The sequence below is a fragment of the Podarcis erhardii genome, assembly GCF_964252035.2.
Source record: "Podarcis erhardii genome assembly, chromosome: 5".
Lineage (NCBI taxonomy): Eukaryota > Metazoa > Chordata > Lepidosauria > Squamata > Lacertidae > Podarcis > Podarcis erhardii.
In genome coordinates, this window is record NC_138509.1 from 35,696,808 (window position 1) to 35,712,721 (window position 15,914).

Sequence of the window (15,914 nt, forward strand, 5' to 3'; positions counted from 1 at the left end):
CTGGAAAGGTCAGGAGGTGGAGGCTGTCTCCACCACTCCTCTGCTCTCTCCCTGACACAAAGGTCTTCTGCTGTGTCTTTTTGAGATCTGGTCGCTACTGATGCACAACAACAGGTAAGCAAAAATACTTTCCTCCATGTCTCTTTTTAATTTATTTTTCAGTGATATAGCTTTGGTCTTGCATTTTAATAGCTTGCATTCTTAAGTTGTTCATTTAACAGTGTTATACACTGCTGTATTGAAGTACAATCAATAATTTTTTAGGAGACTTGCATCCCATTGTAAATAATGGTCTGTTCTACAAATTACAACTCTATTTCTCAGCTAGAATTGGTGTCTGAAGGGTGCAGTAAGTAAGACTTTTTAAAGTACTGGGTTTAGGAGGGCATGCTGTTTGGTGTCATGACACACTTGGCACTGTTGGGTCTAGCTCTAGCATGGCAGATACTGAAGGAAGATGAGAAGGAATGGAAGTGGTAGGCTGGCCCCACCTCAACCCCACCTGGCTCTGTGTGGAGATAGGACTTCCAGCTCTGTTTCTTCCAGAGGGGGAGAGAGTATTGTCAGAACTTGGGGTGGCAAAGCAGGCTGGGTAGGGAGGAAGTGGGTACAGCACTCTCTCCTAGAACACCAGGAGAAGGGACAATATATGCCTGCTTAGACACAGCATATGCCTGCAGGTTCAGCCAGGAACAGAGACTCTCATGAGTAAGGACTACACTCATGATGGCTTTTAGCTGGATGAGTGGGCATGGAGAAGTGGTTGAAACAACTACTCAGCAGTCTTGAGCTTAATGTAATGGACTCTGAACCCAGGCGCCTTGGCCACTCTTCATAGATCAGACCCATCCCAGTCAACCCTCTGTCCTGTGGGACTCTGAGACTGAAATAGCTCTTTTCCTTTGCTGAGTCTGTACCATTTCCTTACTTACAAGAAAGAGAATCTGAGGACATGTTTGGGGATGGGAGCCAGGGCATTTGGGCTCGGCTTCAAGGATCAAAATCCCCCGGGAAGCAATTGCAGCATATTGAGCAACAACAACAACCAGTGTTGTTCTAGGGTAATGCCACAGGTTCTCTACAGTAGTCCTCCCTGCTGCTAGTATAAGAAGAACACTGCTGGATCAGGCCAAAGGTTCATCTAGCCCTTTTATCTCACCTTTCAACACCCATCATGTCTCCTCAAGATATTTCTTCAATATATTGAGTTTTCCTTTTTTTTTAAAAAAAAATAATTTTTATTAATTTTCAACAAACAAAAATACAAACAAAAAATATAACCTGACTTCCCCAAACCTCCCCTTCGCTGCATCCTTATTTTATCAATTTTTTTAGCATTCTTTCATCCAATTCTTAAATATAATTCTTATTAAAGTTTATCAAACTCAAATTTTACAACTGTAATTCCTTGTGTCTAATCCCTTGACATCTTAGCATTCCATAATATTACAAACGTCCTTAAGATAAATTTTAAATTTTTCCCAGTCCTCTTCCACCGACTTTCTCCTCTGGTCTCGAATTCTGCCGGTCATCTCCGCCAACCCCATAAATTCAGTCACCTTGGTCTGCCATTCTTCCAGAGTAGGTAGTTCTTGCGTCTTCCAATACTTTGCCAGGAGGATTCTTGCTGCTGTAGTTGCATACATAAAAAAGGTTCTATCTTTCTTTGGAATTGTTTGGCCAACCATGCCCAAGAGAAAGGCCTCCGGTTTCTTTACAAAAGTCCATTTAAGGATTTTCTTAATTTCATTATAGATCATTTCCCAGTAAGCCTTAATCTTAGGGCAGGTCCACCAAAGATGATAAAAAGTTCCTTCACATTCATTACATTTCCAGCACTTGTTGTTGGGCAAATGATATATCTTTGCAAGCTTGACTGGGGTCATGTACCACCTATAGATCATTTTCATTATATTCTCTTTTAGGGCAGTACATGCCGTAAACTTAATGCCTGTGGTCCATAACTGCTCCCAATCAGCAAACATAATATCATGTCCAATGTCTTGTGCCCACTTAATCATTGCTGATTTAACCGTTTCATCCTGTGTATTCCATTTTAGCAGCAAATTATACATTCTAGACAAGTTCTTAGTATTGGGCTCTAGCAATTCTGTTTCTAATTTTGACCTCTCCTTCTGGAAACCTAGTTTCTTGTCCTGCTTGAAAGTTTCGTTGATCTGGTAATAATGTAACCAGTCACGGACTTTAGGCTTTAATTTCTCAAAACTCTGTAGTTTCAACTTTTCACCATCATACTCTATAATTTCACAATATTTTGGCCAATCTGACTCCATATTAAGCTTTTTAACCGCCTTGGCTTCCATTGGTGACAACCACCTGGGGGTTTTACTTTCCAACAAATCTTTATATCTAGTCCATACATTATACAATGCTTTCCTGACAATATGATTTTTAAAATTTCTATGAACTTTTACCTTGTCATACCATAAATATGCATGCCATCCAAAACTATTATCATACCCTTCCAGATCCAAAATATCTGTATCTTTCAGAAGTAGCCATTGTTTCAACCAGCAGAAAGCTGCTGCTTCATAGTAGAGTCTTAAGTCCGGCAGGGCAAAACCCCCTCTATCTTTTGCATCAGTCAAAATCTTAAACTTAATTCTGGGCTTTTTGCCCTGCCAGACAAACCTAGATATATCTTTTTGCCACTTCTTGAAACAATCCATCTTGTCTAAAATTTGCAATGTCTGGAATAAAAACAACAGTCTAGGCAACACATTCATCTTGATAACAGCAATTCGGCCTAACAAGGAAAGTCTCAGTCTAGACCACATATCGAAATCTTTCTTCACTTCAAGCCAGCATTTCTCATAGTTATCTTTAAATAAATTAATGTTTTTAGATGTTAAGTTTACCCCCAGATATTTCACCTTACTTACCATTTCTAAACCAGTTTCCCTTTGGAAGCTATTTTTTTCCTCTATCGTTAAGTTTTTTCCCAGCACCTTTGTCTTATGTTTATTCAGTTTAAAACCTGCCACCTGACCAAATATTTCAATTAATTCTAAAACTCTTTTTACACTGGCTTCTGGTTGTTGCAGTGTCAAAACTAGGTCATCCGCAAAAGCTCTTAGCTTATAATGTTTAGATCCGACCTGTATTCCTTTAACCAGCTGGTCCCCTCTAATCATATTCAACAAAACCTCCAGTACTGATATAAATAGTAGAGGGGAAATTGGGCATCCCTGTCGTGTCCCTTTCTCAATGGGAATTTCGTCCATAACTACACCATTCACAATTAACTTGGCTTTTTGTTCAGAATATATTGCACCTATACCGTTTTCAAAGTTTTGGCCTACCCCCATCCCTTGAAGATTCTTCTTCATAAAACTCCAACAGATGTTATCAAAGGCTTTCTCTGCGTCGACAAATATCAATACAGCTTTTCTATTTATGTCAGTTTCCAATAGTTCTAAGATATCTATAATGTTCCTCACATTATCTGACATATGTCTCCCTGGGAGAAAGCCTGTTTGGTCTTTATGAATCTTCTCCAACAACACTTTTTTAAATCTTTTTGCTAAAATGTCTGCAAAAATTTTGTAATCCACATTCAAAAGTGATATAGGGCGGTAGTTTCTAACTTGTTGTTTTTCAAGTTCTGACTTCGGTATAAGTGAGATGAATGCCTCTTTCCACGATTCTGGAGCCCTTTTCCCCTCCAAAATTTGGTTGCAGACTTCTTTCAATGGTTGTATTAACCATTCCTTCAATGCTTTGTAGTACTTCGCAGTCAAGCCGTCTGGCCCTGGTGATTTTCCTAGTTGCATGTTCTGGATGGCACCCTCTATTTCTTGATTCGTAATTTTCTCATTCAGGATCCTTTTATTTTCTTCCGATATTTTTTGTAGGCCATATTTTCCAATAAATTCTTCTATCTCTTGTTCATTTTTTGGCCCTTGTTTATACAGTTTCTTGAAAAAACCTTGAAAACAATTACTTATCTCATTTGGTTTATTTATAATCTTCCCATCAACTTCGAGCGATATCACTGTGTTCAACTTTTGTCTTTTTTTCAGTTGCCATGCGAGTAGCTTCCCACATTTATCTGCTGATTCAAAAGTCTTTTGCTTCATCTGTTTTATTTTCCATTCTATTTCTTGGTTCACCAATTCCATGTATTGTGTTTGGTAAAACTTTATTTCTCTTAGTATCTCGTGGGACTTAGGTTTAGATCTAAGTTTCTTTTCCCCTTCTTTTATTAAGTTCCAGATTTTTTCTTTTTTCTCATTCTGCTTTTTCTTCTTTATAGAGTTCTGTTGTATCAGGAAACCACGCATCACGGCTTTACTTGTGTCCCAAATTACTCTTTTTTCTACGTCTGACCTTAGATTTACCTCGAAGTAGTCTTTAAGTGTTTTTTGGGCCTTTTTATAAATTTCTTCATCTCCAAATAGGGTGTCATTCATCCTCCATCTAAAGGTTCCAGCTGTTGTCAATCTCATTTCCATCTTTACTGGATTATGGTCAGAACAAGTTTTCGGGCAGATTTCTGCTTTTTTAACTCTTGATGCCAGATTGCTAGATATCCATATTTGGTCAATTCTCGTCCATGTCTTTTTTGCTTCAGAAAAAAAGGTCCCCTCCTTCTCCAGAGGATTCCTAGTTCTCCAAATGTCAATCAAGTCCAGTGTGTCAGTCAGTTCAAAGAAAGTCTTAGGTAATCTTCCATTCTTGGAGACTACTTGACTTTGGGCCTTATCCATGTTCGTGGAGACAACTCCATTCATATCACCCAACAATATAATTTTAAGGTCCAAAAAGTTCATCAAAGTCTCATGCAACTTCTTGAAAAACTCAGCCTTCCCCTCATTCGGTGCATAAACTCCTACAATCAAGATCTTTTCTCCTTGAGCTTGGATTTCTACTGCCAGGTATCTTCCTTGCTCATCTTTGAATATCAACTTCGGATCTAATTTTTCTTTGACGTAAATCACCACCCCTCTTTTCTTAACCTTGTCTGATGAAACGAATTCCGATCCTAGTCTCTTATTTATCAGAAGTTTCCGATGTATCCTGGTGATGTGGGTTTCTTGTAAACATATAACATCTAAGTGCTCTCTCTTTAGTATATGAAACACTTGATTCCTTTTTCGGGGATGATTAAGGCCATGACAGTTCCAACTCAAGAGTTGCAGAGACATTTTTGTTGCTAGGTGTTTCTCCCACCGACTGCACCCAGTTGTTGTTCCTCGTCAGTAGGTGGTTGGTTCAATCCAAACGATAGATTTGCAATATCCGGTATTTCCCTCTCACTCACGGTACCTTTCTGGAGATCCTCAGCGTTTCTTTCCAAAAATTGCTCCTTATCTTGTTCTGTCTTGATTTTAATTTTCTTCCCTTTGAAGTTAAAGGACAACCCTTGTGGGAACTCCCACCTAAATGGAATGTTGTTCTGTTTAAGTAAGTCCACAAGATCTTTAAATTGAGTTCTAATTGTCAAAAAGTGTTTAGGAATATCCTTGAAGATCTGTATCTGAGAATTCTTAATAACCAGGGCCTTCTGGAAATGCAGATTCAATATTTTGTCTCTTTCTTCTCTTGTTCTCAGAGTAATTAAACAGTCTCTTGGCTTTTTTCCTTGCTTCCTTCCAATTCGAAAGGCTGAAGTTATCACAAATTCATCCTCCTCTCCTTCTAGTTCGTCATTCCAGAAATCTTGGAATTTATCTGTGAGAAATTCCCCAAGTTTGTCCTGCTCCTCCTCAGGTACCAATCTCAATTTCAAATTCTTATTTTTCCTCTCCAGTTCCAAAAGTGCCAAAGCTGCATCATGTTCATGTACCTTCTTGGCAATAGGTCCAAATAATATATTGAGATTTGACAGATACAGAGTCGGAAAGGTTTCAGAGAGAAACAGAACTAACTATGGTTAAAAAAGTAAAATACCTAGGGGTAAACATAACAGCAAAAAACCTGAGTCTATTTAAGGACAATTATGAAAAATGTTGGTCTGAAATTAAGAGAGACTTGGATAGTTGGACAAAATTGAAGCTTTCTTTGTTAGGCCGAATTGCTGCTATCAAGATGAATGTATTGCCAAAAATGTTGTTTTTGTTTCAAACATTACAGATTGTGGACAAAACGGAGTGCTTCCGGAAGTGGCAGAAAGATATATCCAGATTTGTCTGGCAGGGCAAAAAGCCCAGAATTAAGTTTAAGATATTAACAGATGCGAAAGAAAGAGGGGGCTTTGCCCTGCCAGACTTAAAGTTGTATTATGAAGCCGCAGCTTTTTGCTGGCTAAAAGACTGGCTACTTCTCGAAGACACTGACGTGTTGGACTTGGAAGGTTTTAACAATGCTTTTGGTTGGCATGCATACCTATGGTATGACAAAGTTAAGATCAATAGGGCCTTTAAGAACCATATTGTCAGGAAAGCAGTGTTTAATGTCTGGACAAAATACAAAGACTTACTGGAAAATAAAACTCCAAGGTGGCTCTCACCTCTGGAGGCTAAGGCCCTAAAAAGACCCAATATGGAGGCTAAATGGCCAAAATATTGGGAAATATTAGAAAAAGATGGAGACAATTGGAAATTGCAGAGTTTAGAGAAAATGAAGGATAAGGTGCGAGACTGGTTACATTATGCTCAGATTAAAGAAGTTTTTAAAAATGATAAAAAGTTAGGGTTCCAGGTGGAGAAATCGAAGTTAGAAACTGAATTGTTAGAACCAAAGACTAAGGTATTATCTAGAATGTATAACTTGCTGTTAAAATGGAATACACAAGACGAAATGGTCAAATCGGTTATGATAAAATGGGCACAGGACATTGGGCATAACATTATGTTTGAGGACTGGGAAAGGTTGTGGACCACTGGGCTGAACTTCACCGCATGTAATGCTCTGAAGGAAAATGTAATGAAAATGATATATAGATGGTACATGACCCCAGTTAAACTTGCCAAAATATACCATTCGTCTGATAATAAATGTTGGAAATGTAAAGAAAACGAAGGAACATTCTTTCACCTCTGGTGGACATGCCCTAAGGTGAAGGTCTTCTGGGAAATGATATATAATGAGCTGAAAAAGGTATTTAAGTATACCTTCACTAAGAAACCAGAGGCCTTCCTTCTGGGTATTGTCGGCCAGAAGGTGTTAAAGAAGGACCGAACATTCTTTATGTATGCAACAACGGCAGCAAGGATACTCATCGCAAAAAACTGGAAAACTCAAGATCTACCCACACTGGAAGAGTGGCAGATGCAACTGATGGACTATATGCAACTGGCCGAGATGACAGGCAGAATCCGTAACCTGGGAGAAGAGAAGATGGAGGAAGACTGGGAGAAATTCAAGAAGTATTTACAAAAACATTGTAATTTGGTTGAATGCTAAGAAGGATGCTAGATTATAAAAAACTGGCCACCACTAAATTAGATTTGAAATTTGATGATAAGTGAGACTAAAGAAAATATAAAATTTTTTGGAAGAAGTGCTAGATTATATTTGAATGAGTGGACATGAGATTGTAAACAAGTTGATAATTTGTTTGGAAAAAACTTTTAACGATGTAAATGGGAGCGGGAGACGTGAGGAAGTCCAAAGAAGTGATGAAATTATGTCTGTGATAGAAGTAAGACTGTTTATTATTTGTATATTTATATTTAAAAACTTCAATAAATATTTATAAAAAAAAAAAAACAAATAATATATTGAGTTTTCCCCCTGAAATCTATTTCATTAAGGACTCATGTTTTCAGACTAGAGATCCTGTAGTTCTGTTTTATACACAGGTCCAAGATGTGGCTGTTTTGGGGAGTGGCCTGCTTAGTCCAACAGGCTCTGACATCTGAAGAATTCAGCAGCAGAAGACATCTGAATCCTCAAGAATTTATGACTATTGTAAGTTAATAATTCAGATGGCCTTGAAAACAGTGGACCAGGATCCTTATAATTTCATTTTTAAAACAGTTTTCAAGAGCACATGCATTTCCAAGAAGAAACTCCATGCTTGGCAGGAGTTATTTCAAACTGCAAATTAATCTGATCGTGTTTGAAACAATACTCTCTTGGCTAGATTATCTGATCTAGAAGACACAGTTAGCTTTAATAACACCTTCTCGGAGCATAGTTTTAGGAGCCTGGTTCTTCAATGTAAATGTTGACATTTGCTACACAGGCATTAGCTGAAGCCTTAGGCAGCAGATTCATTATATTTCTCATGGTGAGACATTTCTTTGTGGTAGTTTACCATACAGATTTGGTGTTTTGCATCATATCAGTACAGATTTCCTTTTTGTCTTTTTGTTGTGGAATGGAGAAAACCACAATCTCTCTGTGGTTATGTACACTTCACACAAATATACCCAGATGGGGGAAAGGGGGAATAAATTTGATTCAGTTCGCATTTCAAGCTGAATCTACATGATTTGCATTTTCTGGAACAATACACAAATATACAAAGCCGTCCTTCAAAATTGGCACGTCTCTAATTTTTGTGTGCTGTTCTCCAGCCAAGTAATGGAAATAAAAATGCATATACCAGAGTAAAGTAAAGTGTTTTTAAAAATACATATACAAGTGAAAATAGCATTCAAAAAATCATTTTATTAGGCAAAAAAGGTGTGTTTTGGGCAATCTTGCATACAATCACGTGTACATCATGAGAGTTTAGGGGAGGGATAGGGAACCTAAGGCCCTCCAGATGTTGTTGGACTACAACTCCCATAATCCTTGACCCTTGGCCATGCTGGCTGGGACTGATAGGAGCTGGAGCCCAGCTATAACCACAGATTTCCCATTCCTGGTGTAGGACAAGCAAAGTCACTTCACAATAATCTTGGCCCTGGGAAGTTTTTGTTCTTTGAGATATTCAAGCCATTGTCCCATCCCAGAAATTGAATGATCAGATTTATTTATTTTTTAATCAAGCATTTCTATTTCCATCCTTCTCCACTCACAGCCCGAAGTTATCCAGTATTGGGGATACCCCAGTGAAGAGTATACAATCCTGACAGGGGATGGCTATTACCTGCAGGCAAACAGAATTCCACATGGAATACATAGTTCTGGGAAGACAGGTAATTTTGAAATTTAGCAGTAAATGCATTAAAATGCCACATGCCATGCCTGATATCCCTATGTTCAACTTTAAAAATGTTACCCAGACTTCACTATTTTTTCTTTCATTCAACTTTATTTGGAAGCAATGTCATAAATAAAGGGAGAAATTGTTGCAAGTTGGCTGAAATCACTTGAGTTGTGCTCAGTTGTAAACACACTTGATGATTCCTTCTTCATTATATCTGAGCAGCAAGGTTTCCCAGATTAATCAATAATTTCAAATTATCAACAGTTAGAATAATTATCCAGACTTCTATTCATAGCAGAACACTATGAAATATCTTAAGTGGCGTGGGGTTTGGTTGAGTGGCTTTTTTATGTCTTTTCAAAAATCAGTGCAAATATTAACTACCTCCTGATTCTTAGGAGAGTTGTTTAGAAACAGCCGCAGCAGTTGTGGCCCATCTTCAGCAGCAGGCAGCAATCACCTCAGAGACACAGCGTTTCACCCACAGGAGAGGCACCTTCTGACCTCACCTACTTCTGCTACCTTTTGCCAATACTTCAGCACTGCCTCTCTGGATTGCTTGGGAAAAGTAGGCAGGGACATGTTGGCAGAAGAGAAAGTGGGCGGGGAAAGAAGGGTCATGGCGTTTTATGTAGGCTCACACAAAACATCGTTGCTAGTCTTCACACAATCAATGAAAACATTTTCTGAGGTCCTAGAAAACGTCTGGCTCACCTCCTTTGTACCCCCTGCACCCTACTCTGCTTGGCCTTGGGCTTGATACCAGTGGGAAATGTTGGTGCTCTGTGAGTGCCCATTCTCTATCTAATATTCTCTTTGTTTTCCAGGGCCTAAGTCAGTTGTGTTATTGGTACCTGGTAACCTTTGTGAAGGCAGGAGCTGGATTTCAAATTTTCCCAGCAATAGTCTGGGATTTGTTCTAGCAGATGCTGATTATGATGTCTGGATAATAAATAACAGGGGGACCACCTGGTCTAGAAGACATCAGCACTTCTCAGTAGACCAAGAAGAATTTTGGAATTTCAGGTAAGTAAGGGCTATTGCTGCTTGGATGGAAGGGATGCTTTTCCTGAAAACTTTCCCAGGACTCAACTTGACAACCAGGACTCAAGGGCATCCTGATCAAATTTGCAGATGACACCAAACTGGGAGGGGTGGCTAACACCCCAGAGGACAGGATCACCCTTCAAAACGACCTGGACAGATTAGAGAACTGGGCCAAAACAAACAAGATGAATTTTAATAGGGAGAAATGTAAAGTATTGCACTTGGGCAAAAAAAATGAGAGGCACAAATACAAGATGGGTGACACCTGGCTTGAGAGCAGTACATGTGAAAAGGATCTAGGAGTCTTGGTTGACCACAAACTTGACATGAGCCAACAGTGTGATGCGGCAGCTAAAAAAGCCAATGCAATTCTGGGCTGCATCAATAGGAGTATAGCATCTAGATCAAGGGAAGTAATAGTGCCACTGTATTCTGCTCTGGTCAGACCTCACCTGGAGTACTGTGTCCAGTTCTGGGCACCACAGTTCAAGAAGGACACAGACAAACTGGAACGTGTCCAGAGGAGGGCAACCAAAATGGTCAAAGGCCTGGAAACGATGCCTTATGAAGAACGGCTAAGGGAGCTGGGCATGTTTAGCCTGGAGAAGAGGAGGTTAAGGGGTGATATGATAGCCATGTTCAAATATATAAAAGGATGTCACATAGAGGAGGGAGAAAGGTTGTTTTCTGCTGCTCCAGAGAAGCGGACACGGAGCAATGGTTCCAAACTACAAGAAAAAAGATTCCACCTAAACATTAGGAAGAACTTCCTGACAGTAAGAGCTGTTCGACAGTGGAATTTGCTGCCAAGGAGTGTGGTGGAGTCTCCTTCTTTGGAGGTCTTTAAGCAGAGGCTTGACAACCATATGTCAGGAGTGCTCTGATGGTGTTTCCTGCTTGGCAGGGGGTTGGACTTGATGGCCCTTGTGGTCTCTTCCAACTCTATGATTCTATGATTCTATGATTAGTAAAGAAAAAGCATTTTAGATGCATTGTATAGGCAATATAACACTATGAAACCAGATGGCACTGTGGAGTTCCGTCTTTCCCAACTGGATTTCTCTATATGATTTTACAATGTGTTTAACTTAAATGCTTCATAGATGTATTTATTTTTATCATCACCATCACCATCATCATCAATCTTTATTATGGTCCAGAGACCCAAAAAATCATTACAAAGCAATACACAATTCAGACAGCCTACCTCCAGGTTAAACAGGAGCATCTCCACCCCCATCGTTCTACCCGGACACTGAGGTCCAGCGCCCAGGGCCTTCTGACAGTTCCCTAACTGCGAGAAGCCAAGTTACAGGGAGCCAGGCAGAAGGCCTTCTCAGTAGTGGTGCCCGCCCTGTGGAACGCCCTCCCACCAGATGTCAAAGAGAAGAACAACTACCAAACTTTTAGATGAAATCTGAAGGCAGCCCTGTTTAGGGAAGCATTTAATGTTTGATGTATTACTGTATTTTAATATTTGGTTGGAAGCTGCCCAGAGTGGCTTGGGAAGCCCAGCCAGATGGTCGGGGTATAAATAATAAATTATCATTATCATTATTACTATTATTATTTTGTTCAGACTTAAGGATAGGGATCATTGGTTCTTGCAACCACCAATAAAAACTTTGCCACTGCTAATGTTCTAGCATTTGTCCGGTCTTCCAATAGGAACCTGACATAGTGAGCCTTTGATTTTCCCGGGAAAGGTACCAGCAAGGGTAATATCAGTTCAGCCACCCAGAGCAGAATTTTAATTTAATTTTGGGGAATTTTAAGCATGGCACCACACTCCACAAAATATCAGAGGGTAGTGACACCCCAAAAGGCATTTCCTGCTCTTGCCCCTGCACTGTGGAATGCCCTTCCCTCTTCCATATGTAAAGCATCATCAGTGTGATTCCGCACATCGTTCCTGATGTAGATCTTCATTCTCCACTTGGTTGTAATGAAGACATTTATTGCCACTTTGTCCCGGGTGTAGATCTTCACTCACTGCTTCCTCCCTGGAGGGAAATGGTCCAATTTTGTGGTTCACCTCCAGTGCCAGAATGTCTTAGGCCAGTCCTAATACAACTAGCATATAAGACCATGAACAATTTGGCATTTAGATTACCTGATAAATGGTCCGCTCTTGTACAGATCTGTTAGTTCCTCCAGGCATATTGTGAAGACACACCATTTTGCCCAGATGTTCCAGGATGTACACCTTTTAGACTGTGTAAAGGGACTTTTGAACTACCATTTAAATTTAACACAGTTGAGCGATTTCATATAATTTAATATAATTTTTTAAAATTATCCTTCAACATGTGGACAGTGTACATATCTGAGAACCTATTGGGCAAGTTTAAGGGTGATATAAATAGACTTCCGGGTTGGCGCCACTGGCAATGGCTGAGCTCCTCCGATCGGGAGGAACTTACTCCGTGGAAATTAGGGTCTGACCGCCACGGCGAAGGCGGAGACCCATGGAAATCACAGGCGGAAGAAGCCTGTGAACCTGGGATTCGGCTGGCACCTTTTGCGCCTCCTCTACTCACAGGGAAACCCTGTTTTGGGGATCCGGAGTGATGTGGGGTGAGCGGCGCGGTGCTTTGAATCTACTGCTTCTTTCATGGAGAGAAGCCGAATTGCTGTTGCTGGAGGGCGCTGACTTTTTCCTGTGGACAATTGGATTTTAAAAAACTACCCGTGAGTAGAACGGAAAATTGGATCTTTAAGTACCTTAATTTGGCGCCGAAGCGGGAAGGTCATAAACAGGAAGTCCGCCTTCCGCTTTTGTAAATAGACTGAAGCAAAGACGTTACAAGCTAAAGTCTTTGAAAGCTTTTGATAAAGGATTAAATCTCCATCGGTTAAAAATACAACACCCCCCCCCCCTTGGAAGCAGGTGAAGAGGGGGGAAATTTTGAACTTAGTAAGCCTGCAGGAGTGAGGGGAAAATCAAATTACCACAGCTCTGAACCTGGGAACAGGCTGCCAGATGACGCTTGGGGTAAGTTTATTGACAGCTAGATTTGACAGCTAGCTAAAATAAGAGCAAGATACTGTTTCCATTGTCCTCTTCTGCATTTAAAATGGAGGAAAAAGTAACTGAAAATCGAAACTATGTTTAATGCCTGAGTTGTGCTTGAAAGAACTGATACAAGTGGAGACTGTTTCCCTCTAGAGGGAGCATTTGAAATTGGTATAGGAGTGTAACTGGGAGGTCTCCAGCTGCAAGATAAGGATTCTGAGAACCAGAGATTGACCTTGGACCATTCAAAATGTTGATAGGAGAAGTTATTTTGACTGCATTATGTAAGACAAACTATTTGCTGGAAGAGATTCATAAAAAGATGGATGACATGACTTTTAAAATTGATAATTTGGAACAGAAAGCGACTAATATGAAGCAAAAAGCGAGACCAACACAGAAATAATTCAGGACCTGGCACAGGAACCTACCTTGGCAGAACAAATGGTGGAGGAAAAGGAGAAAGTCGTTGTTTTTGAACCTAAAATAATACAAGCGGGATCCTTAGTTCTACAGAAGCATATTGAGGACTATAAATTGAGGCCTTTTATGATTGAATCTAGAAAAAGCCAGATTTTGAGGATTGGATCCCGGCTTGGACTGAAGAAGGAAAGTTGGAAAGATCTCTCTATCCAGGGATTAATTGACTTTTGGGACATGGACTTGGATTTGAAGGAGATTGAAGTTTTGGGGGCCTTTGGATTTGGAGGAATCTTGAAATACGTCCTGAAACACTGTATAGACTCTAGCTTCAATTATGGAAATTTGGCTGAACTGCCCAGAAGGAATAAAAGTAATGTTAGGATGGAGTTCTCTCGAGATTTGCTCTCTAGCATTAAAGAATATGAAGAAGATCTGCAGAAGGGACCTGGAAAAGAGTTAAGAGCCTCGGACATAAGATCTCCAGGTTGATGGACTATTTGGAATTGACAGAAAGGACTGGCAGAATCCAAAACCAGGGAGAGGAGTTGATGGAAGAAGATTGGAAAGTTTATATATAGAAATATTGCAAAATTAATGAGTGATAGAAAAATGGTGGATTGATATTTTATGGATTTAGCAGAAATGTTATAAGGAGTTAAGCATATATAAGTATTTTAGTTTTAATGTTAAAATAAGGTTAAAAAAATTGGTGAAAGGAGGGAAAGTAAAGTTGTGGTTCGAGGACCCGACCACCGCGACATGAAAACAAGACACAGGGACACGTGATATAAGGTTAATGGGCTAGAAAAGGCCACAACTTTATTGATTACAGCAATGAAAAGGTATTGGCTTAGGCATTGGATCGCGAAACAAGTGGGTTTATTCACCAGGGGTTCATCACCTGTTGATGCTAATCCAACTATAGGCTCACCCCTGCTGTCACCGAGGGTCGTGCCATGGCCTCCCGCCAAGCAGGCATCGGACAGAATACACGACCGCCAGATTCCTTTAACGGAATACCCCTAAACATTGAAGGCATAGGCGATGGCCACACCTAGCACTTCAACACACCACAGCACATTATTCCAATGCCTAACCTACCCACCAATACCACAAAAGTTGTGACGATTGCTACGAGGTAGGCGAAAAAACCAAAAAGCCTAATGCCAAATGGAAAAACTCCTACCAGGCCCCCCGTGCAACCGGGGCGACCAACCTAAGGTCCATAGCAAGGCCAATGACCTAAGCCCTAACTCAATGGGAGTGGAGGGTGGGTGACTCGCACAGGACGACGAAGAGAAATGAGGCCGGGGAGAGGCTGACGCTGCAGCATCAAGGCTGCTGGACACGCCCCCCACAGCACCTGATTGGACGGCCACCGGGGGGGCGTGAGCGCCAGCCAGGTGAGCTGGAGGCAGGGGGCTACGCCCCCTGCTAGGGGCGGTGTTCAGGCTCCCTCCCACAACCACTCCCCTCTCTTTCAGGGAGGAGAGTCCTTACATTATAATGAGATAAATTACAGAACAAAATTTGGAAAAGATGGAAAGGATTTGCTGAAATAGTTAATCGAATTAGAATACAAAAAAGGGAGGTGTGAGGAGGTCAAGGAAACAAGCAAATGAAAGATAAGTCGGGAAGATTAGTTGTGTTTTTTGTTTTTGTTTTTGTGTTTGTTTTTCTTTTTTTTCTTATTGTGATGTGTTGTTTTGTTTTTGTTTAATATGGTGTTATTACTTTTACTTTTGCTTTTTGTAACCCTTATTTTTTTTTAATAAATATTATTTTTAAAAAATAAGGGTGATATAAATATTTAAATAAATCATAAATATATATTTACTCTTTCTCTCCTTACTCTTTCCATAGGACAATAAACTTACAACGTTATCCTCCAAATGTAAGGGTATCATATGTAATGTATGGTACTGTTTGTATTTATACATTAATGTCCACAACTGTACGCAATTGCAGACAGGCAAAATTTCACCTATATTCTGTGTTTGTCTTTCAGCTTTCATGAAATGGCAATTTATGATATTCCAGCAGCCATAGACTTTATTCTGCAGAAAACTAAGCAAAAAAGCTTGTATTACATTGGCCATTCCCAGGGAGGTACAACGGGTAAGTTAATAAGAAAAGAATGAAATACCTTTTATTTTCTTGCCTTTTTGCATTATCAGGGACTTGCTGGGGGTGTGGTCCAGTCTCAGGACTATTGGGAAGACTAGTTCAGAAAAGAAAAAGAAAAGAAAAAGCAGAGTTCACATACGTTCCATGAGAAAGTCTTTTCAGGATCAGGACTTCAGTATACAGGATCAGGCAGCGTACACAGCTCTTATCAGTTCCACAGCCATGAAGAATGTCCAT

General features: G+C 40.1%; 1 protein-coding gene across 2 annotated transcripts in view; it reads left to right on the forward strand.

Moving 5' to 3' along the window:
- Nucleotides 1-2: 2 nt before the first annotated feature.
- LOC309341929 (lysosomal acid lipase/cholesteryl ester hydrolase-like) overlaps nt 3-15,914 on the forward strand; it is a 31,235-nt gene continuing 15,323 nt past the window's right edge. The window contains exons 1-5 of one of the 2 annotated variants that reach the window (XM_081861919.1): nt 3-114; nt 7,767-7,875; nt 8,936-9,053; nt 9,892-10,090; nt 15,559-15,668. In XM_081861919.1, coding sequence (XP_081718045.1) covers nt 101-114; nt 7,767-7,875; nt 8,936-9,053; nt 9,892-10,090; nt 15,559-15,668 — 550 coding nt within the window. In that variant the 5' untranslated portion in view covers nt 3-100. Of the gene's footprint in view, nt 115-655; nt 709-7,766; nt 7,876-8,935; nt 9,054-9,891; nt 10,091-15,558; nt 15,669-15,914 lie in introns of those variants that run through there. The other variant, XM_081861918.1, reaches the window with a different exon arrangement.